This window comes from Ptychodera flava, chromosome 7 (assembly GCF_041260155.1).
Source record: "Ptychodera flava strain L36383 chromosome 7, AS_Pfla_20210202, whole genome shotgun sequence".
Classification (NCBI taxonomy): domain Eukaryota; kingdom Metazoa; phylum Hemichordata; class Enteropneusta; family Ptychoderidae; genus Ptychodera; species Ptychodera flava.
In genome coordinates, this window is record NC_091934.1 from 43,861,198 (window position 1) to 43,888,575 (window position 27,378).

At 38.2% G+C, this 27,378-nt stretch overlaps 1 protein-coding gene across 2 annotated transcripts; it reads left to right on the forward strand.

The window, feature by feature from the left end:
- Positions 1-1,335: 1,335 nt before the first annotated feature.
- On the forward strand, positions 1,336-21,097 carry LOC139137641 (tumor necrosis factor receptor superfamily member 16-like). Of its 2 annotated transcripts, none has more exons than XM_070705840.1 (11): positions 1,336-1,475; positions 13,162-13,249; positions 13,852-14,121; positions 14,334-14,427; positions 16,159-16,271; positions 16,855-17,085; positions 17,391-17,538; positions 17,940-18,022; positions 18,345-18,419; positions 18,973-19,044; positions 19,403-21,097. In XM_070705840.1, the coding sequence occupies exons 2-11, from the start codon at positions 13,168-13,170 to the stop codon at positions 19,567-19,569; spliced, it is 1,335 nt and encodes a 444-aa protein (XP_070561941.1). In that variant the 5' UTR covers positions 1,336-1,475; positions 13,162-13,167; the 3' UTR covers positions 19,570-21,097. The 2 variants fall into 2 exon arrangements, with proteins under 2 accessions (XP_070561941.1, XP_070561940.1); XM_070705839.1 differs by lacking the exon at positions 1,336-1,475 and adding an exon at positions 2,061-2,435.
- The last annotated feature ends 6,281 nt before the right edge of the window (positions 21,098-27,378 follow it).

Here is a 27,378-nt window from a genome sequence, read left to right on the forward strand (position 1 = left end):
TTAGCCTAACGAAATGAGAATGCAACAGTTAATATGACACATAAAGATGTTCTTGGCAGTAATCTTTCCAAGAACGATGAATCATATACAACCCTAAAACACTGTTTAAGGGACAGTTCAGTTTTTACGGCCGGGGGCGGCAAAATCCATGAGGGTCATCATAATTTTGGAATCCGCGAAGGGGGGGGTCATCGCTTTTTAACTGGTAGGAAAGGGGGGTCACCACATTTTCAATTTATACCTACAATAAAGTTCACTTCTATGCCATGGCCAAGATCGACCCTCTTTACCGGCGGGCCGCCTTTGGCGGCCCACTACAATAAATTGACTTGATGTATTTATTACCCATGACCCTCTTTACTGGTGGGTAAGTTTCGGCGGCCCACGTTTGACTTATGTAATAGCCCATGACCCTCTTAATGGGCGGATGTGTTTGGTGGCCCACTCCAATTAGGTTTACTTGGTGCAATGGCCATTTATCGGACCCTCTTTACTGGCGGCGCGCCTTCAGCGGCCCACTTTATAAATAAATTAACTTTATGTAATCGCCCATGACCATCTTAACAGCCTCAGCGGCCCTGTCCAGTAAAGTTTACTTCATGCAATGGCCCTGATCGACCCTCCCCACCGGCGGGGAACCTTGGTGGCCAACCAGAATAAAGTTGACTTTACGTAATGACCCATGACCCTCTTAACCGGAGGGCTGCCTTTGGCAAACCACTCCAATAAAGTTTACTTTATACAATGTCCATGGACATTATTGTCTATGGCAATCAATTTAAAAATTGCCTTACAGTTGTCCTATAACAGACTTTTGCATGGATGTGGTTGAGAAGTTTGTGCACTGGCATCTCTGCTACATGATTAAAGTGCGCCGCGTACCGGAGTTCAAATCCAAACCGTGCGGGTAAATTTGACATATGGGTTTTGGTTATTTTCAGCCGGGGGGGGGGGGGGGGGGGGGGGGGGGGGAATCATCAAATTTTTTCGTCTGACAAAGGGGGGTCACCTTTTTTCACGAAAAATGCAGGGGAGGGTCTATATTTTTTGGAACACCAGCGACAAGATTTTGCCGCCCCCCCCCCGGCTGTAAAACTGAACGGTCCCTGAAGGTCGATTTTTTGCATGACCACAGCAGCGCACTCTACCATGAGGTAGTGAAAAAATCTCACCCCAAAGGCTACATGATATCATTCGAGAGTAATAAGGCGTAGATGCGGCTTGCTATAACCAAAATTTTTATGGAGTATTTTATTTCGACTTATTGTACGGCAGGTATGCTGATATGTTAAACCTAAAGCAAGATCTGGATTTTAGTTTGCGAGAAGAAACCGAGAGAGATAACCTTATATCTCGCTTGACTGTAATTTTAAGTATTAATTTTAAGTTTTGTCAATCCAACGTCCGACAAGTTAATCGATGGCATGCTGGACGTTTCATCGTGAAATGAATCAGCGAAGATTGTGGAATTTCTGGTAAGTCGATACGACGATTTTTCATTTACGTGTGGTTTAAGCACAGGGGACTCGTACTTGTTGTTTATTTGTGTCTGTTTGTTTGTGTGTATGTGTTTGTGTTTGTTTATTTGTTATTTTTAATAAAATAACAGCGAAAAGCTGTTTTGTTAATATTTGTCAATAAAGAGCAGTTTATTTATTTGTTTGTTTGTTTATTTATTTATTTGTTTGTTTGTTTGTTGATACGTATTTCCGATGGTTAGGGTTAGGGTTAGGCTTAAGTTAGGGTTAGGGTTAGGGTTAGACTTATTCACTCCCTCTATATATTGAGACAAGGGGAGCAACTGGGATTCCAACATCTGTATTTTCAAGTCAAGAAAAACACACCAAATAAATGCCAGACAATTGAAATATTGGGTTTGTGGCAGCATCATGTCCTGTACTTACCACACCTATCCTTTAATTCGATGGAAAGGGCAAAAATTGGCGATATTTAGCATCTTTCTCCTTTGATTCGTACAGTTTGTACGGCAAAACGTAAGTGTCACACTTTGGCGGGTTAGTACGTCAGTGAAATTCAAATTGGACCAATCAGATAGCTTGTTAGCCCTGCCTTGGCCCGAACTGGGGACGTTACCGGCGCGGTGTGGGGCTCTTTTTTTTCCAAGTGAACGGCGACCTGTGGCCGCCCGCCTCGAACGACTATCCAAGCAACGTTACGATAACCTGTGGTAGTGACGTTGGTTGTTCGCAAACACTGGCTTATCAGAGAAATACAAACTATCTGTTACACGAGGGCCTACCGATTATCACCTTCGCCTGAATATTAGGGAAGTGTCCAGGGTTTACACAATGCGAGCCTAGCTTATTATAACTAGCGTTTGACTCGAGGCTGGAGTGAGTGGCCGTGGTCTGGCCAACGTCAACGGACCTTCCTCGACTGTGATGTCTTCGCCAGGTGACTGGATGCCGTATGTTGTGAGTTCGAATCCGATCGAATATTTACTAAATTCAAATCACAGTGGTTTGTAGTTCTGATAGACAGCGATAGCTGCTTTGGTGGTAAGCGGAGAAGTCGGCCAGTTGCGAACTCGGCTAGCGCCGGTGCCGACCAACTCCGGCCAGTGGGAGAAGTCGGCCACTCGCAACAAAGCAAATGCATGCGCATTCTCTTCACATGCCAGTTTTAACTTTTTACTACCATAGTTTCTGTTATTTTGTCGGTTTAATACTACTACGAACATTCAGAAAACAACTCGAGAGCTCCCACGTCCACCCCGCAAAACATGTACGGTCTGCTCACGGTCCCTGACTGTCCCTGACCATGGTCTGGTCTGCCTCAGTGTTTCTGCAGATCGCGCGCGTACCGTATTAAAGTTCAGGCAAACATATGCCATTTCTTCAGTAAAATTCATGGGTTGGCGACCCTTACTAATTTGCTTCACCATCTCCTATGACTTTTTAACAAACTTCAAGTGTAACCATGACGAAGGCTGCAAAACTCGCTGCCACGATCGCGATACACCGCATCTTTAATTTTACCCAATATGTGTATTTCATACGTATCACTCGCGATGAACTGTGATCTGTGAAGTTTGAAAAACATTACGCTCACCTTATGTATGACATTTACATCTCTTTCGCATATAACTTTAGTGAGACTTCAAAAAAAAAAGAAACACTATTATGGAGCATTTATTCTAATTGGGTGCATACTGTACTGGCCGAGTTCGCCCACTGGCCGACTTCTCCAACTGGCCGAGTTCGTAAGGGGTGGACCATTTGATATCCTGGGGGGGGGGGGAGATTGGTGGAGAGCCATTATTTTTTCCCTACTTGCTTCACCATGAATTATTTTTTCCTACAGGGCATATGCTGGCAACTTTTTTTTTTCACTTTCCTTCTTCGAGATATATTTTTTTTTAACCAAATTTCGGTGCAATGTTTGTTTGCTTGGTTTTTCACACCCAGTAATAAGATGCTGTTCTATCGAACACAGACTATATTTAAAAAACTAAATAAAGATATGTAAATACATGTACATTTTTGATTCACCTTACAAAAATATCAGTTTAGTGTACAGTTTGACAGAAGAAGATAATCTGTACAAAGGACAAGTAGACATGTATCAGGAAAGTGTTTCTGAAATAGAAAAGGTGCATGAAATGTTAAGAAGCATGAAAGATATGTTTGACAACAGATACCAATATGTAAAAATAGCGCCAATGGCACTTGATCACAACTGGCACATTGTGAAACTATCTCTGGGTACACCTGTACATGAAATACTGAATGGGTAGGTGCTGCAGGTTTGGAGTGTACACACACCCACACAATCATATCATATACATACAGACAAACTCAAAGAAAGGCAATCTCAAACCTATAAGAAGAGTTTTCACCAGTACATATACTCTTGGCCATATGGGAGTTTGAATGGGTTAGCTTTACATACTGACATAGAGGAGAAGTTGTTGAATTTGCCTGCACTTCAAATGTTAAAGAATAGCCACCTGGTATTTGTAGCTGACAGCTGGGGAAAAAGTGACATGGGACAAGTATGGATTTTAACTGTTAACAAATTTATTCAATATATAAACACTTAACAGTATTAAAAAATCAAGCAGGTAGTATTTTGTAAAAAAATACCGTCAAGGACAGTGTGCTCATATTCAGTTTGAATTGGTCTATTCAAGAAATATTTAAACCAGGAAAAACACAATGACAAAAGCAAATAAAGTCTGAAAGGTAGGTACTGGAGGTCATCTTGGAAACATGCATATCGACTTCTATAGCAATGGGACAAGCAGATCCTAAACGCATAAGCAAATGTCAACAACAAAAAATAGACAGAGAAGGCTTGATAAAAAGAAAAGGTGGGAGTGGTAAAAAAATGTACAAGGGATCTGGTAAAAAAGTAATGCTATATACCTCATCAATCTGCTAGACCCTACCCCCTCCTGAATATCAAATGTTCCATCCCTTGGTATTACATAATGCCAGATGACAGGAAATGTATTACAACCTTCCTGGAGTTTTTAATTACAATGGATGAGTGTTATCATTCTAATGTAAACAGCACTTAAGTTAGTTACAGATAGTGAAATGCCTTCCACTGTGGGCGGTGATTACAACATCTGGAATTATCCTGGATCCAAATTTCTCAGCAGTTCTTCTCTGTCTTACATAGAGTAGTTGCAAAATTAGTCCGCAATGAAAAAATTTACCTCAGCTTTGTTTTCTCAATCAAATTTTCCTACAAATTGATACCAAATATGACAAAATTATGTTCACAGCCTTCGAAACTGTCTCATAATATATCCTGGGTTGGTGTAGGTCATTTAAGGTCACAAACTGAGAAAATTACCTGAACTATACAAATATGGGGGGTTCCCATCACTTTGAGCAGAAAATTTATCTAATAACATCCCTCGGGACTTTATACCAAATTACAAAGCTATCAAACAAGTTATGTTGAGAACAAGTTTTCTTGACCAAAAATGACAATATTGTCTTAAAAATACAAATTTGTATATTTCAGGACAATTTCCACATATCTAACTATTGTCATCTCTGTACATCTGTGTACCAAATATAAAGCTGCCTGTCCAGGGGTTTTAAAAAGAAAATACTGTTTAAGATTTTTTGACCAAAAATGACAAAATTGCTCCAAAATAGTAATTTTCCAAATTTGTCATAATTTCAACAAATTAGAAGAGTAACACCTGCGCAAAGATCCAACTCAAATTTGAAAGCATTGGGCTGGCAGTTTCAGAGAAGAATTTTTACTGAAAATGAGAAAAATCACCAAAAAATTCAGCAAAAATACAAAATTAAAGATATCTTCACAATATTCATAAAACTGTATAAGGTTACCTAAGGTACTTGCACACAAATTTTCAAAGCAATCAAAACAGCGGTTCTAGAGTTATTAATTCTTGACCATTTTCACATTTTGTAAGCTCATTTGCATAATTTTGGCAATGCAGACTCCATTTGAACAAAATCCCATCTAGGATGCATCCACACACCAAATACCAAGCTGAAACGTGCAGTGGTTTGCGTGTTTTGATGTTGACGGACATACTGTACGTACGTACATACATCATACATACATACATACACACATACATACTGTCTCGGGACCTCCAGTGTCCCATTGTTTTGTAATTATAACAAGTGTGCCATGAGCTTCGATGGATACACTAATATATAGGAGTCACAACTAGGCGGAGATCAAAGGGACCATGTGTTTGCCGCTGTTTGCCTTACAAACTACTCCATTAGCACCAACGGGACTTGCGAACGCGTTTTCTCGGATTTAGTAAACAAGATTAAGTTCGTTCGGGGTCGTTCGGGTGTTTCGGCCGTCCCTCGGCAGTTGACAGATCTTCAAACATGGCGTCACGTGTCCCAGCGTCGCGTCGGAAAGTTCGAGTCGTTCCACTGATTTTGATCATGTTTTGATGTACACGATGTTAAAGAGGTTGAGGAACAGATAATTGAGGAAGGGAGCTTTTGTATCTGCAAAGGCGCGGAGACTGAGTTGATGATAGCTTGCGATCACAAAAAATGCCAAACATCGTAGAGCAGCATTGTTAACACGCCAACTTTTTCCAAATCCAGTTCTTGGTTCTTGCCGTGTTTTAATTACATGTTGTACTGGCATTAATGATAAGGTTAAATAAGAAGCATAGCTTTTAACTGCTACGTCCATGACTTTAATGAATGGTCGCGATATAAAAACAACACGTACGATGCATTGAAACAAAGCGTCGCAGCGTCGCCTATGGCGTCGCTGGCGTCGCGTCGCGTCATTAAACACCCAGGAAACGGTACAAGTTTAACCCACGCTCACGGCAGTGCTGCAGTCCGCTGCACCATACTCAGTACATGATTGAAAAGTTCGTGATCAGAACTTTCATTCTAACAAGGAAAGGTTCCTGCGATCGAATGTAAAGTATATGAAAAACGACGTTAAAATTACCAAGATTTTGAGAATGAAAAACTTAAATTCCTTGAAACTTCACTTTTCGTGGACGGAACGTGTCGGTTCTTACGCTATCATGACGCACTTGACCCAAGCTACGCAAATACAGTCTTTGCGCATGTGTTATGACACTGTGGAGAAACTGAGTCGCATTAGCAAACCCAGGTTAATTTCACTCGGTTTGGTTGCGAAGGTACCGTCGGCAACGCAGATGGCGGGAAAGGGGTTTTAAACAATGGACATAAAGGGATTAAACCAATGGTGAAAATAGTAATAAACGTAATTATCTCAGTTGTGACTCCTTCTCTACTACCTCATGACTAATATCAAACGCCATAGCTGTAAACTGGCGCAAAATGGTTAGATCCATGCAGAAGCTTGCATAGGGAGATCAAATGGAGATAGCATAGCAGGCACAGTGTACCGTTGTTTTCTGACCAAAGTACCTCAGAGTTTTCCAAGGGATATTGGAAGATTGGAGGGAAAGTGATAGGGGCTTATCAAAGTTGGTCTGCGGGTTCATTGTGTGCTGTTGTAAGAGTCCTTTGTTCTCTCACTGAATGGATTGATCACACCATACACGTTTTTTGTCCAAATGCACACACAAAGCAAAGTCCCGAAGTAGCGAATTCCAGCCATTTTCAAACCACACTGTTTGTCAGTGGGGTAAACAATATTCAAAAATCACATTTCCAGGCTAATAGACTATGTTTTACGAAATCACACGTCCTTATCACAAATTAAAACGATCTTTGTCTTTAAATCAATGCGCCAGTAAACAGGTCCAGCAGCTAGTTATGTCATCAAGTCTGTAATGTTAAGGGTCATAACAAATGTGAGAAATCTAAAACATTAAATATGTTGTTTTTTATCAATTTTATTACCAAAAGTGCATGAAAATCTCTTATACTTTGAATCAGCCATCCTGCATATTTCTAACATTCATCAAAACCTCATTTCTGTTCCACAACTCATAAAACAGTCCACAATGCAGGATTGGTGTACATTCCAAAACTACATATATGAAAGACCCTAAAATCAATTAGTTAAAAAGGGGGGTTAGAAATTTCCCAAAACTATATAACCGCCGCTCCGTTTGGCTCCATTTTTCGGAATCTGAACCTCGGAACCAGTCTGAATATTGGTATCAAATATCAATGCAGTCTGTTCAGCAGTTTTTGACTTTTTGTCGTTTACGGAAAATGGACGACATCTAACACCGGTTGAACACTACCCCTATATCACAACTTCCAGTTGTGATAAAAAGTAAAGACCAGAGATCCAGTTCAACAAAAGAAGAGTATGAGTTTTACTCAAAGGTTGCTGACAAAGTTGATGCATGTTTTGATGAAGTGAGTGAAATATGGAACAAGACGAAGAGAGTCCATGAGAAGTTTACTGAGAAGTTTAAAACCCTCGGAGACAGAGAGAGTTCAAGAAAACAAAGAAAAAATCGCAGCCGAAACAAAAGAAGACTGGTGCAAGATGCAGCGAGAAATGTAAATCCACACATGAAAGCCAAGGAACGTCGCCAGAAAGATGAAAGCCAGGAAAAAATACAATATCTATTCCAGAAAGTTAGACGAAGAATGGGTGCTACATGTACTGTCACTAAGAGTGATGATCTCTCTGAAGAAGAGATGATTGCAAAAGAAATATTGAATGACATTGTTGACACTATAGTTGAAAAGGAACAATGATTGTGTGACTTCATACAAAATACTGATGATTGAACTTTTCCATATGACATATTGCTCCCTGGCTGACCAGATGTCTGCTGAACTCAATCAGTATGAGAACTTGTATGTACTATTACCAATTCAAACCAAAAGAGCACAGTGTCCTTGAGACTTTATTAAAGTTTTGGTGTTTTGCTTTATTTTTTGACAAATATTTATTGGTTTTGTTCCAGACGAGTTCTTGTTTTCAGTTGCTGAAAGCTACAGTGATAGTAGCTGTAACTTTTGACAATTTTTCAGTGTTTTTGTTTGTGTATTTATTTCAGTTCCTCGTTTAATAAATTCTAAGTTATTGTTCCTCAAGCTTGAAATGGTTTATGCTTTATAAAACTCCAGAGCTACTGCTTGATTTTTATTGATGCTGCAGTGTGCATCGAACAATTGCCAAGATTTTTTTTCCGAGTCGCAATGGTCCATAATTGTTTTCCATCAGCCACTTAAAGCCAGATTTTTTTTTTCGAGCAACTCCACCTGGCATCTTTTTTTCCCCAAATCTTCCAAGCCCCCCCCCCCCCAGGATATCAAATGGTCCACCCTAACTGGCCGAGTTCTCCCACTGGCGGAGCTCGCAACTGGCCGACTTCTCTTGTATTGTCTTTGGTATGCGATAGAAATATAGGGAGTTGGGAAAAAGAATGGCCGCGCACATATCGCATAGTTCGGACACGAATTTCCCTCATACAATTTACTCAATAAAACGGCTACGATGCATGGCTTTCAACACATCTCTGGATTTCTGCCAACTTTTTTGCGTCTGAGGTGTGCATATTTTGTTGCGCATGATTTCCAATGGGACCCGGTTTTCGACCCCGGCTTTTATTACATGGAACGGCTACTTTCTCACAACTGCAGCGGGTGATTTGAATGTGAAGGCGCTGTGGTGGAAGCCAGTCGTCGAAATTTTGGAATTTCACCAAAATGAACATTGGAGTCTATGAGAAAACTAAGAATAATTTTTTTACAGTGCTAAACTAAATTCATCTGTGCTTTTATAAGTGTTTGATAATTGATTCAAATGTACTTGATTCAAATAGGGTATTTAAAAGTTCAGATGTGGACAACAATTATGATATTGAAATTTCACCTAAAAGTATTATTTAACTTTTCATGGTACTCTCAGTACAGGTAACTGTTAAATAATTTCCCTGACAAAACTTGCTATATCTCTAATATGTAAGTAATAGTTCATCACCCTCAGTGCAGTGAGCTTGATTTACAATAAGACAAGCCTCACAGTTGTCAAGTCAAGATGTTCATGTGACAGATAATTTATACTTTTGAATAACTTCAGAGAATGAAATCATGCAAGGAATCATTTTTATCTCCCAGAATATTTCTGAACACTGAAACTACTTTTTGACGGGACGGATACTTATGAAAATTAAGTGACCCCCCTCCCCCTCTTGGAGCTATTTGAAAAATATATGACTCCCCCCCCCCTTTGCAGTTTTCAAATTTGAGGTGACCACACCCCCCCCCCTGGATTTTGCCGGCCCAACCCCGGTCATAATAACTGAACACTCCCTCAGGGGAAAGTCTGGCAAATAAATTATAGTCTCTAAGAACGGCAGCGGATTATGATCCTAAAAGCAGTCGTGATTTAGAACCTTCTACTGCTTAGCTTTATGGCTTTTTAGTAGGCAATGTTGTAGATAATAGCTGGTCACTGATAATGAACGCCGGTTTACACGCAGCTTGCAACCGCTACCGGCTATAAGACGCATTAAAAAAAATAAGAAGAAGAAATGCAAAAAAAATATGAATTTGAGAAACAAATCTTCACCAATTCGTATTTTCAGTGTAAGTTTAGGTATTTCGAAACAATTAAACCACAGAAAAGGGTGAAGAAATTTTGAGAAAAACTGATCTAAACGTTACGATCCCCAGTTAGAGCTCGGTATGTAATGGCATGACCCAAAGTATAGTAAGCGCAGGTTACATATCCGGTTACCTAGATAACCTAGGAAAACATCGACAACCGTTCATAATATGCAAATGACATGTGACAGAGACGTAGTGGAAAAGTTGTCCGTAGTTCCATAGATGAGCATGCATATTTGAATACCATATACGCTGCTTTTCACGATATGTAATCCAGAAAACTTCAACAAAAGGAAACTACTAGTAATCTGTAGTAAATGGTCAGCCAAGTATTTTGAAATACATTGGTAATGAGTCACGCAGGACAGCTGTGCTGGCCCGCGGCCGTCATCGATGAGTGTGGATCATTGGATGATCAATCAAACAACGCAATGTTGACGTAGCCATGTGACAGTGGTAACGATGTGATCAACGCTGAAATTTCATGTCCACTCAGCTCAACTGAATTGAATCAACTGATATAAACAATGACCAAACTTGTCACAATGCCAAAGCTGATTCCTCAAAATGTGAGAGAAAAGATTCAGTTTCGATGTCTGAAGGAAGAAATGAAATTTTGATTGCCTTTCAAATGATGTGTGAAGACTCTCAATGTTCATAACTTTTACAGGACCACATACAAACGTTTTTTTTAGGACCACCAATAACTCCAAAGAGAAAATGCCGTTTCTTGCGTGTTCATTACATGTGTGTACGTTGTATGTGGTTGTGTATGCGTATGTTTAGGTACATAACGGTGATTTTAGTGATAAATCTGTACGCTTCGCTAGTTGTGCTCTGCAGGGTACAAGATCGCCCAGGCCGCAATTTGAATTTTAGTAATCATGATTGGCAGCATACATTAGCATTTACAACAGAGGTCAAATGGACATTCTGGAACCACGCTTTGAGAAAATATGCATTCTCTGTACTAAATAGCAGTGTTTTTCAACATTTTATCGACATAAAGGCAGTCGCTATACATTCACAGGTGTCATGTATGAGATTGGAAGGAAATCAACGCCGTTCACATATCGAATTTCTGGAAATCTCGGAGCAAATCGAGTGCGTCTTACCCATAGCGTGGCTTTTTCACATCTGCATAGTCTTATCATAATCCCCTTTTTATAGGGGACTTTGGCATTTAAATGGCGGAAGGCATGAAACGGTCTTGCCCACCTGACCGCAAACCCAACACACAGTACACGGTTTATGGTTAAATAAACGGTCAATGTCGTATATCTTTTTTGCGTATACCACATTGGACATTCCCAGCGCCAGTGTTCCGGAGTAAGCTTACATAATTCTGACACATTACTGTAAGCGGCGCTGAATTTTAAGTAGTTTATAGGCTGCTGATTGCACTTTGAAAAGGTTAGAATAGTCAGGCCACCTGTCATGACTGCAAACTAGACGATTACAACTGTTTAAAGGACTATTTTTTTATCATAGTATGTCAGGTTACCAATTGAAGTCGTAAAACCACCTTTAGATGACATACAATTTTTACAACGATTAACCACGTCTTTTCAAATAGCCTTTTTTTCAGCGAATTCCGATGGTCCGCCATCTTGTGTTATTAAATTATTATTGTCCTTTTGAGTCTTCTTTTACACTATTGCTTTTGTGTTTGTAAATGAATTAATCATAAAATACCAATGCATAATTCATATCAAGACTATAATTACAAGTGGCAATCAGAAAAATTCTAGGTATGAGTAACTTGGCTGACTGAAAGAACTGTACATTAAAGGTATACTGTCACCTGTTTCAATTTTGCCACAGTTACCATTACATGGAAAGAGAAAATCTAACCAATCACAGATTTTAAGCGGGTGGCCGCTTTTTAAAAACAGCGCCCTCACATGGGCATTTTGAATACAAGGAATGCCCCTTTGACCATATATGGATATAGTCAGATTACAGGTGTCTGTATACCTTAAAGGCCCAATAGCTGCTAATTTTATGCAATATTTTCATGATTTTATTTTCAAACCAGAGTTGGTTCGTTTAAATGTACTTACTGAAGGATGTGTATTGAAGTGTCGCTGCTCGCTGATTTTGACCATGCCTACATGTTTTTAACAGGTTTGATAATAAATGGGTGCCGCACCCATAAAATGGCGCCCCCACAGGAATATACAAAAAACTGTATTTCCTGCACATATACATCGTGATCATACCAGAAACAAGCATGATGCCATGTACTTGAATGCACAGCACAGGATGGCTAACATTTTGTTCTTGTAATCTTTATTTTCTCTGTCATATGATTAGTTTTTGATAATGGCGGGAAATCTAAAATGACGTTAAAACCTTTGAATTTACATGCCACCCTCGACACTCATGGCAGCGTTATACACTTTTTCAGTCTCTAATGGGTCTTATTCAAAGAAAACTCTTGGAAAACTAAGGATATTTTAAGATCGGTTTATTACACATATGCAGCTATTGGGGCTTTAAAGTTTAAATAATTATGAACTGCAATTTGCAGGGTGACATTACAGCCTAAATTCAAAATATAACGTTTACTTAGTGTATTGAACATCATAACATACAGACATTTTTAATGATTGGTTTAAAATATTCACAAGACAACGCTTGGTCTGGGGTGAAAACATCGATGATGTCATCCGATAACTCTGCATGTCATTGATCTGTTTATGTTTTTGCGGTAACTATGCCAATATCTCGCCATACTACAACTCTAGCAGGAGAGCCAAAGAGTTACAGTAATGGACAGGACCTGTAGTACTACATTCTTCCTTCATTCATTCAGAAGAACGACAAAAAAGTATTTGACAAATAAATAATAATTTATCTAATGCTCGGTGTCTAGTGCTTAGAAATTTTTAGCAACAAGCCTCACTTATTTAAGCCTAATCTTTTTCATTTAATGGAAATTTTCAGAGCTAAATGGAGAGGATCCACTCTTTTACTGACCTCAGAATACCTCTCTCCGGCTGTGTCGAAACAAGGAGATTGTGTGGGTGTCCATAGAACTGTAAATGACTAACCGTAGCCCTTCATTCCGTATAGAGATAACGTTGTTACTTCGAAATCTATACGTGCTACAGGACAAAAAAGTTACCTTTGCCTTGTTTCATTATTTCAGATTTACATGATCATCACAAAGCTGGCACTGGCCTTACCAATCAATGTTGAAGAAACAACAAAATGTTTTAATTCGGAGTGTCCTGCTGGTGAGTTTGACCTTGACCTTACAGAAAAGTGAATGATATAAAACTTTTCACATTTTCTTTTAACATCTCCCCCCTACTATGTTCGCTAAATATATTATTTCACCTACTTGTAGATTTCTATGCATGTGAATTAATCGCAATCATACCAATCCATAAGCCAATAACACTAGGTTAGAATTGGTAAGACAATAGTTGCTAGGCGACTGATGCCGTATGTTGTGGGTTCCAACCCGATTGAAAACAAGAAGTGATGTCAGGTGTTTCAAAAATATTAAAGCGCATCCTGCCCCACCTGTGGCAGTCCCGCCAAATATCAATCTGTATAAGTCAGATAGGTAGTGAGTGGTCACTAAATAAGGCCCAATGTCACTGATGCCGTCAGTGATCATTTGTCGAAGAGAGATATTGTATTTATCTACCTGCTTGCGATACGTACCTGCCAAAAAAGCGTTTGAATGTAGAGACAGGTCTTGCTCTGGTATAACCAGATAATTCTAGAAATAGCTGGAAGAATAATCATTGTAGAATTCTATTCACATTGAGCGAAGGTAGTTGTTTATGGTATATCTTAACTTGTGAGGTGATACTTTTATATTCTTAAGGTTACCATATGGACGTAGCACGGATAACAGCAGTCTGTCAATCAAATGAAATCCACTGTATTCCGTGTAAGGATGGGACATTTACAGCCGTGCCAAATACCCATGAACAGTGTTTCCCACACAGATCTTGTAACGCCAATGCCAAAGTCACCAGACCTGGCACGAAGGCTGAAGACACTACCTGTCAGTGCATTAACCACACCCTGTCTGTGTCTGGCGCCTGTGTCCCGTGGAAGAAATGTGGCGTAGGTGAAAGAGTACTTATACTAGGTGAGAATAACATAGCTATGACTTTCTTTAATTCACTTATTCAATATCCGATCACAATATTCACATGAGATTTGCTTTCCATAGAAAAGATTCCACTTTCTTGCTATTTTCATTTTCAAGTACAGCTAATGAAGGCACTTTTGATGTACATGTCTCTTAGGTAAATGATAAAATTCGAGTTTCAAAATGGAATTTCTTATTTGAAAAACTAGGTAATTCAACAAGCGATGTGGTATGTGAGGATTGTCCCAATGGTACCTTCTCAGACACCAAGGATTGGTCAACTACGTGTCGGAAACATACAAGGTATTAATTGTCCTAAACGTAACTATGTTAGTAAATATATTATAGCTTTGTCAATACCAGTGAATTTTGTGACGTCATATCCATACATTATTACTGATAATGTATTCCATTATTCAGCATTGCGGCCCCACAGCGAGCAATTTTTTTTTGAAAAAAGGACTGCGCATTTAAAAGGAGGGAAAATATCGGATAAACCACGTAATACACAAACTATAAATCTTGATAATGGTGCACAATATTGATAATAATATCTTACTGTATGATTTATCACATATTTTGAGTCCTCACGCACGCACTTGTCGTCTGTCTGGCTGGCGCTCAGCATGCAGTCCCCGTCCGATACGTTGGTTGTACTACTACCGGTACGTTTGTTTACAACATGGTTCGCTTCGTTGCCGTATAGGTGAAACAGAACTCAGTACGTTTGCAAACTCCTAGACGATACTGGGTTTGACACATGGCATATTATGTATGTCAGTGGCCATGTAAACGATGCAAGCGTGAAAGGCTACTCGAACCAGCCATAAACGGGCCAACAACGGCAGCTTGCTGTCATCAACCTTGACCGGAAGTGTCTACGGATATACTACGGAGCCATTCAAAGTCTCGGTCCAAGGTCAGCTACTACCAACAATCATGACGACCGTGGACTCTCCGTTGATCTAACATCTCGGCCACCTAATTCTGATGCACTGTCTGTAATCGGAGACAACTTTCATTCATCATTTTTTTCTCCATGTCTGTGATTTACCTTTTTTACCTTGCCTTGTTCTCGATATCGCGACGGTACCGAAACCCTCCAGTATGTTTGTCAACTGTACCTTTCAAGCACCCGTTTACGTCAAGTTCTGTCGTTCGCCGAAATAAAATAACTCTTCTCAAGAAGCCATCGAAAATTAAATTTATAGACACAATTATTATTGAAATATAAACATTTGAATAACAATGTTGAACTCTATTGATATCGATTGCAATGAATGCTGTACTACTAGCGACATAATAATTGATCAGCTGATACCGTGGCAGGCAGCTCGCTGATCATACTGATGTCGATGCATGAACATTCCGTTTTCTTCATCTCTGGCATTTCACCGTGTCGGCTTTTTGAATGGCATGATATTTAAAGGTGATGTTTCAAGTTTGATATAGACGGTAGGGATGCGATTACTTTTCATTTCCTTCGAAAATACATCGTTTTTCAATTCAAAATGAACCGTGAAAGTGCTGGTTATTTTTTGTCCTGCGTGTTCAGTGCAGTGCACTGTGCAGTGTGGAGTGCATGTAATGTACAGAGTCAGGGCCGATCATGCTTGACGACGCTCACTGGCTTCAAACTCAGTTTAAATTTCCTTTTTTATTCGTTTTCTACAACTACAAATTCACCGGCATTGCCAAAACTATAAAATAATAGCAATAATGCACCCCCTCCCGGCCCATAATGGACGAAAGCAAACTTTGCACTCCATAATGTACTCGGCTTCGCCTCGTACATTATGTCGTGCAAAGTTTGCTTTCGTCCATTATGGGCCGGGAGGGGGTGCATTATTGCTTAAATATACTGGTTACACCTTATTTGGTTAAGTCTAATGGTGTGATTTTTTGACATATTTTGTTTGATTTTTTGTTCATTTCGATCTCACATTTTATGTTCCTTCGCGTGCTCTTCACATTTAGTTTGTCTTTTGCTTGAATATTGCATTTTGATTATCGTGTCGTCTTTGTAACCTTCAGGTGTCAAGAGTATGGCTGGAAGACTCTCATGAAAGGTTCTAGAATTAATGATACGATTTGTTACAACGTCTCTGAACAGATCCCAAACACTGAGTCAAGCAGCACCAAATCTTGTAAGTATTTTGAACAGCTTACACAAAAATAACGCAGAGTTGCTGCTAAACAAAGTACTTCCCTGCTGTGAGTATTTTTTACCATTTGCCAACGTTCTCTCTCACTTCTTCTCAAAAAGTTTAAAAGCAGCATCTCTATTTTCCCACAATAAACGTTGATCGTACAAAATCATACAAAATGATTTCGTATACAAGAATAAAAACAGGAGATGCTTGGTTTTCATATTAGGACTTTCCTGTGTGACCTCCGTAGTACAGAGGCCTGAGGCAATTGAGAAAATCATGCAGGCCAACAGGCATCAGTTCAGTGAATGATCTCTTGCGACCTTTGACCTATGTGTCTGAGTATAAGTATATAGCATACACATATGTATGGACTCAACCAATCGTTATCAATGTAAAGTAATGAAGAGTTCTGTACATCTTCACATAAGATTTCAAACCAAGTTTTAAGGAAACAGACATTGAATCATAGTAAACCTATTTTCGGCAGATTATCAGAACTGCGTTGACTAGATTGTTTTGAATCTACCTAGTGATTTTCCCATTTATTGAATTGCTTACGACAAACTGTTCTTTTCAGCTGATGCGCCTCACAACAACCATATCATTTTCACACACCCTAGTGGAGAGACAACAGAAGATGTCACTGCTGTCACAAAGAATTCGACCGAAAGCGAGCATCAGCATTTCGAAATTTCTTCAGTTGGATACATTCTTCTACTTGTTGCCTTTCCTATCACAATAATTGCAGTGGCATGTCTGGTCACTAAATACCGAAACAGAAGACAAAATGCAAGGAAATCCAAAACTGGTACTTATGTTACATTTCTCGAGGTTAACATCTTAATTATTTGTTAACAGCATCTTCACAGTCGCTCTTTTCTATCAAAAGAATTGAATTTGTCTATGAGAATTATCTATTTTTGGAACAGTATTGTTGAGGGCATAAGGAAACCTTCATATAATTACCAAATATATATATATATATATATATGTGTGTGTGTGTGTGTGTGTGTGTGTGTGTGTATGTGTGTGTGTAATATAGTGTCTCTTGTATTTCATCTTTTCATAAATATTTACACGCTAATGCTACCTACATGTACTCCTGTATAATAGATAGAAGGGTTGCTGCATATAATCGAGGTCCAAATCACGATCGACAAAATAGTCGTCACCAGAAACCAATCCAAAACAGAATCCAAAAAGGGCATCCCGATGGTGACGTACATCCAAAGCCAAAAACTGTAGCTTACAAACCACAAAGGTGAGTCTTGTCTTGCCGTTTCGCTTGTTGTTTTCAAAAATCTTTTCAAGCCAGTGTTATGAAGTATTTGATTTCTCAATACCCGGTCATTTCTGTTGCAATGAGATGGCATGTTTCAAGTCTCGAACCGATATCAGGATCATTAGCTTTAGCATTCACTTGATCGTTGATCCTTCTCTGATACTGATCCGAACAATCTTGTACTGTCTGAATATTTCAAAGATGCTAATGTCGATTTGAATTTCCTTAAAAATAGATGTCTGTATGATTCCAAATATTATACTGTGGAAGGGATAAAGGGTCTAAGAAAATCGTAAATACATTAATATGTTGAAGATAAATGATCGTAGGTGTTTGAAAAATTGTTAACAGTTGTTATAATAATATTCATTAAATTTCAGTGACGTGTCAGGAAATTGTGCAGGCAATCGTGGAGAATCTGGCACTAGTCATAGAGGAGAGGTTGCCAATAGCGATATGGAAGGTGATTCATTCATTCACTCTCTCTCTCTCTCTCTCTCTCTCTCTCTCTCTCTCGATAGCGATATGGAAGGTGATTAATTCACTCTCTCTCTCTCTCTCTCTCTCTCTCTCTCTCTCTCTCTCTCTCTCTCTCTCTCTCTCTCTCTAGATAGCGATATGGAAGGTGATTAATTCACTCTCTCTCTCTCTCTCTCTCTCTCTCTCTCCCCATTACATCTTAACAATGTTTCTAAAATAAGCTTTCTAAAATATACATCCATGACAGTACCAAATTTTCGTATTCTCATTTAATTTGCTGACACTCTGACTCTTGTGTTTTCCAGATGACACACATGCAAAACCAATAGCCCAAACCGAAGAGCCTAAACAGGGCATGGACACAACTGAGAATACAGGAGGTTACTAACGTCTTTAAGTCTATTCCATGCTTGTACTTGCATCACAATCTGTACTTGTTGAAAGTAAAACTGAAGCATTTCTAAATTACGCAAAAGATTTAAGTATCGCTGTTATTTTCTTTCACAATAACGCATCGCAGAGGATGATTAAAGTTTAACATTTAATCACAACACCTATTTTGATACTCACGTGAACTTCTATGCTAGTCTCTTAAAAGCATTCATTTCGAAAGGCATAATTTATACTACAGTACCCTAACATGGTTACATTTCCGTAATAAAGAGAGCTCTTATTTTATTAGTGTTATTTCAAAGGCCATAGGATATATTCTGCACTCTGTTCATCAACTTCCTTTCAAACACAAGTCGTTGCAACGAATTATGTCAACTGAAAATAAATATGGGCTAGGAAACCCTCTCATGTGTAGATTTGAAATAATGACGCCAGCATGATACTTTTATTTGTGAAACCGGACTTTTCTCAACGTTGATTTATACACTGGTAATAGAGATTGAATAATAACTATACACTAATTTTCAAATTCCCTCTCAGACAATGGAGAAAACTCTCCCTTGGTGGTTCAATGCACAGATCCAAAGGGAAACATTGGCGACTTAGATGAAAGTAAGTAACAAATTTAAATATGCCCCAGATACTGAACCATTCAGCACATGGCATGTCCTACAATTTCATTTGGATGTATAGGTAAAGAAATACAACCTTGAATCATAATCTCTCCTGGCTGAGGGACTGTAGTTAGAGTACCGCACGTGTGTGTCTTGGATGTCATGATTTTTGATGTATATGGCTTTAATTTCATTCACTCAAAATATTCACAAAAAAGGATAAACAAGAACTCAGCGTACGAAATCAGCTTGTTGAATGTTCTGACAAAATCGAAACTCATTACGTAACTTTAATCCTACACTGCCTTTCAACTTTTATAATGTGTGCATGACCTATTCTATGCTTTTTCTTACAGACAAAGGCAACCATGCATTCAGTAAAATGTCATTACGGGAACAAGTACTTCATACGGAGCAGAAGCACCCACTTCTTCAGAACGCTTCCAACATGACAGGATATGGTAGTGATGTGGATTCGGAATCTGATGCAGACCCCGTAAACACTGAGGTGTCCAGAGTGTAACGGCAGCTGCTAAAATGGTCATTATAGCTAATACGTTTTCTGCTATTAGAATTATAATCAAAACATGTCTGCCTCCCTGTTTTTATCAACTTTCCACCTGTGTTATATTATGGACACCGAGATGTTTGAGATGAACTGTCTTATTACAGTCATACTACATATATAAAAAAACGTATATTCGATTAATCCTTTGTGTTTTCATTTTTCATTAGAAAATATCTAGCCACATAGAATAAAATTGAAATGATGTATATTATACCAAGTTATCGATGTATTAACTCAATCCCCTCCATGCTCTGTACAGTTTGCTTTCAATAGCTGTCATTTTTGTAGAGTAGCGCTGAAACTACATTTTGGCTTTGTGTTATCACCTTTTGAACTGTTAATTAAGCAGTTTAATCCGTGCATGTCATTGGAAATTTTCTGTGGGTTAGTTTAAGTTTGCTCCGAAAAGTCATGAGTCTCTTGTCAGATGTTAATTGGATCAAGGCCATAATAATTTGCGAGATACAAGCTATCCATGCAACAAAATGAGACTTAAAAAGGCTGCACAGTTTAACAAACAGGGTGGGAGCAACCTTCTCACAAACTTAACATCGTTTTGTCGGCAGCATGAATAAATTATCCTTCAAATAAAGCCAAAAACGCCAAGAAAGTCAAAATTTTGCAATTTATTTTCAGTAACAATATCGTCATTCAATGGTTGATGGAAATGTCCTTGCCACTCTGATGTGATCAGGAAGTGTTCAAGTCAACTCGTCATCGGTAGGGCTGTGGTATATCAAACATTTGAAACGAGTGTGAAAATTGAAGCTCACGCCAAAAAACCCAATGCCAAACCCTTAACCATGAGAGAGGACGGTTAAAATATAATACATTTAGCTGTCTCGCTCAGCTGTGTTGCATTGTTTGTATTACACAGAGGTACACTGCAGTTATGATCTTAGGAGGCCGTCATTATTTATGGCCTGGGGGGGTCGGAGGAATCTGGGGGGTCACTCAAAAAATCGAAAGCTACAAGGGGGGGTTGCTCAAAACTGGAGAACACGAAGGGGGGGGGGCTACTCAATTTTGTACTGAAGCATTTAGTGAAGTAATGAATTAATACAACAATAATAGTAAAGAACAGCAATATGTATGCTTGAGATAGATATGTTCATACCCGGTATATGTACACACACACACATACACACACACACATATATATATATGTGTGTGTGTGTGTGTGTGTGTTTCATGTTATTGTGATCTTCAGATGAGAATAAAGATCAGCTATTTGACGTAGCAACCCTTATGTTAGAGGCTAGTACTGAGTACATTTTTCAGTATTTCCTGATTAAAGATTGATATACTTGCCTAATCATTCATGAGAAACGTCTGCTTTCTATATTCTACATTGTATAGGTTACCAATAAATGTGTAAAGTAGCAAATTCTGATTCTATAAAGTTTAAAACCAGTGGAATGCCTTGACAACAAACCGATCTTTTATTGCAGGAAAATAATAATAAATATTAAATGTGAATAAATGTATGTCTGTCGGTATTTTTTCGTTTTCAAAAAATGTAATCTTCATTGAAATCAGTGAACTGGAATATAAGTTTTGGATTACTGTCTCAGATTTCTGTTCTTTTGAGTTTTTTATACCAAAAAATGTAAAAAAAATACTCCCCAAGTGCACCATTAACACCATTTTAATTTCTATTTTTCAAAAGCTCCAAAGGCAGGAGGGGGGAACCCCCCTCCTGACCTCCCCCCGCGACCGCTTACGCTGTCGCTCGTGGTGCTTTTGCACCACATCTTCTCCCTCTTGTAAAAACTCCTATGGAGAACACTGCATGTCATCAGAGCACTGGATTCAGATCTGTATACCAGCCCCTGTCACAGCAATGGAACCTCTTTCCGACACAGACCTGTACCACAGGGTTTAATCGGGGTCTGTACAGGGTCTGTCGCAGCAGCAATCCATTTTACTGTAATAGATATTTAACTTTCCCAATTTTTTAGCTCATATTTGGTTTTATATATAAATACCAAAAAGAGCTTATCATTTAGTCAAACATGTACAATACACAAGGCCTGGGGGGGGGGGGGGGGGGGTCGGAGGAATTGCTTTAGAAACTCCAAAATTTCGTGTAACCCCCCTGCCAACCATGACGTGTTTGAGTAACCCCCTCTCTGCTACAGAAATTTGAGTGGACCCCCCCCCCCCCCGGCCTAGTGTATTGTACATGTATGACTAAATGATGTAATTACAATGCTTTAAAATTGAATAAACATTCAGAAAATTTATGAAGAACACAGAATGAATTTCTATAATTACACCAATTCAATTTCCTGAGTTTCAGTGATATTATATTCAGACAACCAGTGGTTTTAGTTTCAAGGGGCATTAGGGATGACTAACATGTACAAATCTTGACATTTCTCCTATCCCTATGTTACACTCAAGTGGGCCCATACAATCATCTATTTTTTCCTGGAACAATGACTCACTAGCCATTGATTTGCCATTCCACCAGTCTGAAGGTCAACAGAATACTGGACATTGCAAGCAGGGTTTAGAACAAACTACAATATAATAAGCATCACAAGCTGTGGATCACTTGCATAAATGTACACAGGCATTCTTGGTCGCAGACATAATGTGAAACAGTTTCTTTGCAAAATTTCCTTTACAGAAAATAAGTTCATTCATAAATGTAAAACTACATTCGTAATCTCAACAGTAACCAGCAAATGTATGCTTGAGAGAAGTTGCTGTTGCATGTAGGCCTATCCACAAATCTTGAAGTAAAGCCTTTGCACATTCGCACACTTGCTGGAAAATTATTGTTTAAAGAAACACTGTTGGATAAACATTAGCTATAAAGCGTTTGCTGAAGTATTCAACTTTCTATTAACATGTGCAATTAACCTTCAATCAATTGACTGCATCCTCCTTGAATCTTGCAGACCACTGTTGGAATTATACGGACACATGACTCCAAGCTTTTCAATCTGAATAGATATGACTAAGGTAGGCCTGTAAAATAATTCACTTATACACGGTCCAAAGTTATTCATACATGTATAAGGTGTGCCCATTCGGAGCTGATATCATATCGAGCCTTTCACTCAAAGAATAGCTTGTAAAAATCATATCAAATACCGTGACTGTGGTATAACTACGAAATTTACATACTATTAGATAATTTTAGATATTCAGATTATACACACTTTCGAGAAGACAAAATAATGTAAACAAGTAACCAACAGTTAAATTTAACAAATTTACAACCATAAGATATTGTTGGTACACTACTCAAAAACTTTATTTTGTGCAGCTCTGTATGAGTAAGCCGTGCAGTATGTGGATTGAGGGTGTACATAATGATCATGAGCAAATATCTGTACAAAGGTCAGAGAATTTAACATTCACTTGCAGTCCGCACAAAATTTAAAACTCTAACAAAAATATGCAGTAGAATGGCCTTTCAGGTACACGCAGGGGAAGATAAAAAGAGGGGTTTCTCGGTAAAATACCAGGCCACCACTGTGAAATACCACAGCAACTCCAACATTTGAATTCCTTGTGAACTATTGATGCACAGATCTTATCAAATCTCATTTTCACGTTTAAAGCTGTCGAAAATGCCAGCGCAATAAAACATTGCATACATTACCATGCAAGTGTGCATTAGCCTTCCATGTAGGTTTGAATAATGTAATCTGTCTACAATAAATAGGTGAACTGTGATAAAATTTTTCAAAGCATTTAAGAGTTGTTGTAGATAGAGAAACTAGATTGAAATGTCACAGAAGTGAGATGGTGAATCCAATTAAAACTAAATATTTAGAATGAAAACAAGGGTAACCATGCAAACTTTCAGTCTATGGGTATGCAAACAAATGCAAATTATCAGAACGTTTAAATGTCTGTTGTCCTTTTGTTCAACTAAATTTTATTCTGCTCAAAACCAAGACAGCAAAACGATTATTGTCTGCAAAGTAAGTCTGTTCACCGGAATGTTAGAATGTAAGAGTCAAAATACATGTTTCTGAGGTACTGAATTAAAACTTATGTTACTGGTCAATAGAAGCTACTGGTCTTCTCCCTCAGATATGTTGCACTTGTGGATGAGATCTATACATCAATGACCAAAATTTTTGATTCTCATATTAAATTTCACGGTTCCTCATATCACCTATTGTAATCATACAGCTGACAACTCCATTCACAATATTGGAACAAGGGATGTATGTCATACCCTATACTGCGAAGGAATACTTGAATGGTCATAAAATGAACATGTTCCTTATTTGCATACAAATTTGGAGATAAGATGTGAAGTCATGAATACTGAGTTTACTATTCTAAGAATCAGCCTGAGTAGTTTCATTTGTGATGTCACAGTATAAATGAATGTTTTTATTTTAATAGAAGTCAACTTCGCATATATTCATCATCAGAAGATTTAGTATATTTGATTGGGAATGGAAATTTTGAAACATTCTGGAATTCCTATAACATTATTGTTGTTTTTCCTTGACCTTTTCTAATTTGATGTTTCATTTTTGTTATGTACTTGATACAGTTTTCTTGTATACTGTACATGCATGGTTAAAAAAGATGTTTAATTATAATGCTTTAAAATTTAATAAAAATTGAATACAATTTGTGAAAATTCATTAAGAACACAGAATGAACTTCAGTTTGAACTTGAGTTTCAGTGATGTCGAAATCAGACAACAAGTGGTTTTAGTTTGAAGGGGCATTAGGGTTACTCAAGTGGACCCATACAGTTATCTTTAATATGACCTATTTTTGCTCGAACATGAGTCACTATAGCCATTGATCTGCCATTCCACCAGTCTGAAGGTCAACAGAATACTGGACATTGCAGGCAGGATTTAAAACAAACACTAAGCATACTACAAGCTCTGGATCACTTGCATGGATTTACACAGGTATTCATGGTCCAAGAGACTACATTAATCAAGTATTTGCTCAAAACCAAATTGCAAATTTTTTTGCGGAATCATATGTACATGGGTTGCAGACATTATGAGCGGTTTCTTTGCAAAAATTCCTTGGGCGAAAATAAGTTCATTCATAAATGTAAAACTCATACATTCGTAATCGTAACTGTAACCAGCATATATATGCTTGCCGCTGCATGTAGGCCTATCTTGAACTAAAGCCTTTGCATATATACCCACTTGCTGGAAAATTATTGTTTAAAGAAGAATTGATGGATAATTATCAGCTATAAATTTTGCTAAAGTATTAAACTTTCTACAAACACAACCTTTCAATCTATTGACTGCATCTTATATGGAGTCAACATATCATTGGCTCTACGTCTTGAACTTCTTATGACCATGATTGGACTAGGTGTCGAGTTATCCCCATGGTCAAATTATTGTCAGTGTGGATGATGGTCAGCAGACATCGCAAATGATGGTGAAAACATGGTGACCATGAAATGGCATGTTATCACATTCTCTCACCAAATCAATGGAAATGAGGATCAAAGTTTGGTACTAGAGAAACAAATAACTTCACAATACCAATATTTGCAATTAAAAACGGCCGCTTATCCCTATGTTAACTCTATGGGGAAAGCAAAATTTTCAATTTTTCAAACTTGTTAGTACTTGAACAACTTTTAAATGATCCTAAACGAGCGGTAGATTGATCAGAACCTACAGAATTTTCAAAATTTAAGAGTCCCTGGGGTGCTTTCTACTTTTATTAAACTTACACGTACAAAGTGTGCCCTTTTGAAGCAAACTTTGTCTGTGACTCAGCATAATGTAGCCTAGATTCTATTTGTCCGCTTGCCTCGATCCGTACCTTCGACCCACTCTCAAGTGGGTCGGAGGTACGGAGGCAAGCGGACGAATAGAATCTAGGCTAGCATAATATAGCTCATAGCTCACCACCAGGCAGCCTTAGACCTTTACAAAACTAATCTTATCTTCAGATTCTGTGATTACTCACCCTCAAGTAAACAAGACCTTTCATGTACCACATTGAATGACAAACAATAAAATGTTTTAGATAGCAAAAACCTGATAAGTATAGAATAAAAAATTGTGTTCATTCCCAACTCAAAACTGCTATCAATGGTTAATCACATTGACCATAGAATACAAAGGACTGAATGAGTCAGCTCTGCAGTAATGTAAAGGTGAGTCTAATAATCATGTGATTTTCTCAGTGCAAGGTGGCGTCCTAACTGATATACAGGTATCAAGGAGAATATTGGGATATAAAGTTGATGAATACTAATTCACAAATACAGTGACTGAAAAATGTCATAAGGGACTGATCATTGTCTTTGGCATGGAGAGGGGTGGATTAAGGAGTTACCCTGTTTTTAGTTTGGCTATTGGGGTCAGTGTGTTTTTGAAATGCTTAATCGGGGGGGGGGGGGGGGGGGTGTTCCGTGTGTTTTTGAAATGCTAGGGTTCCGTGTGTTTTTGAATTACGACACAGGCTCATAACTTGCCTAATGATACATCATACCAGCCACGAATTTCATCAGTCAGTTGCATTTTTTGACATGATCTTTGGGTTTCATAACTTTTATATCTCAGAGACATGTATCAGAGATATCTTGATGTTTGCAAATTAAAAGTCTGTTTTGCATAGTGCATCAATCATTATGAAATCTGCAGTTCATATGAAAAGCATGACAAATTTCTGATTCTTTTGTTTTCTCTATGAGAATAAAGTATAAGAAAGCAACATTCATTAATATTTCACAATATATTTTATACAATACGTGACATCTTTGCCACATGTGGGGCCATATGTGGGGCAGGATGCGCTAACTATTTTTGAAACACCTGACATCACTTCTTGGTCTTTTAATTGGCCAGAGGTGCATATATCTTTCTTTCATGAATTTGACTTTGTTTGTGTACCGTCTATTTACTGTCTGTTCTGGGCTGTTGTGTCTATGTTTACAACTATTGACAATGTCTTACGAATTCTGACCTAGTGTTACTGGACTATGGATTGGTATGATTGCGATTATTTTAGAAAGAGAAAAATGACAAGATATTTTTCGTTCTCATCGATGCAACTATTTTCCTTTATGTCACAAAGTTTTCAAGCAAAAGGTGTTTTTTATGCCAAAAATGTGGTTAACAAAAGGCAGTTTTTGTCATTAGCTGCACTTTTATGGTTTCATCACTATAAGAAAAGGTCCTCTCAGACACTGACACTGTGCACATCAGATTTGGCTACAACTTATAAAAATAGTGACAACATCACTGTTCGCTCCCATATAGTTATCAAAACAAGTCAACAATTGTATGAAACATGGACATACATATACAGACAGACTGACATACACAGACTGGCACAGAGTGATGACATTGACCCCAAGTGTGCCTTGGCCCATGGAGAGTGATAAAGATATAACAAACAGCTGAATGTAATGATAAAATAGTTAAGTATAGGCCTATACAGGCACTGAGAGTGAATATGTTACAGCAATTTGATTAGTTTCTTTTCCTTTTCTACTTCTGTGATAATCTTTAAGACAATCAATCTCCAAGGCAGTATACAAGTATTGACAAATATTACAAGCACACAGTAAACTGTTCTTGATTTTTCATTTACAATATTTGACATAGACTGAAATACATAACATGCAACCAATGTTTACACTTTGCCCATACACCAGATACATGGAGAAATTTCAACATACAATCATCAACTCAGAAACTCTACAGGGAACGGTAAACATTGTTTTCTTCCAGAACAGCTGGTGCATCCACATCTGGAACAACTTACAAACTTAACCAATTACAC

What these genes read in the sequence shown, in the direction of transcription:
- LOC139137641 (XM_070705839.1), top strand. Translation starts at nt 2,403, where the DNA reads ATGTCTTCGCCAGGTGACTGGATGCCGTATGTT. An exon ending in TAATTCGGAGTGTCCTGCTG is followed by an intron (nt 13,250 to 13,851) that starts GTGAGTTTGACC and finishes TATATTCTTAAG; the next exon opens with GTTACCATATGGACGTAGCA. An exon ending in GTAGCTTACAAACCACAAAG is followed by an intron (nt 17,539 to 17,939) that starts GTGAGTCTTGTC and finishes ATTAAATTTCAG; the next exon opens with TGACGTGTCAGGAAATTGTG.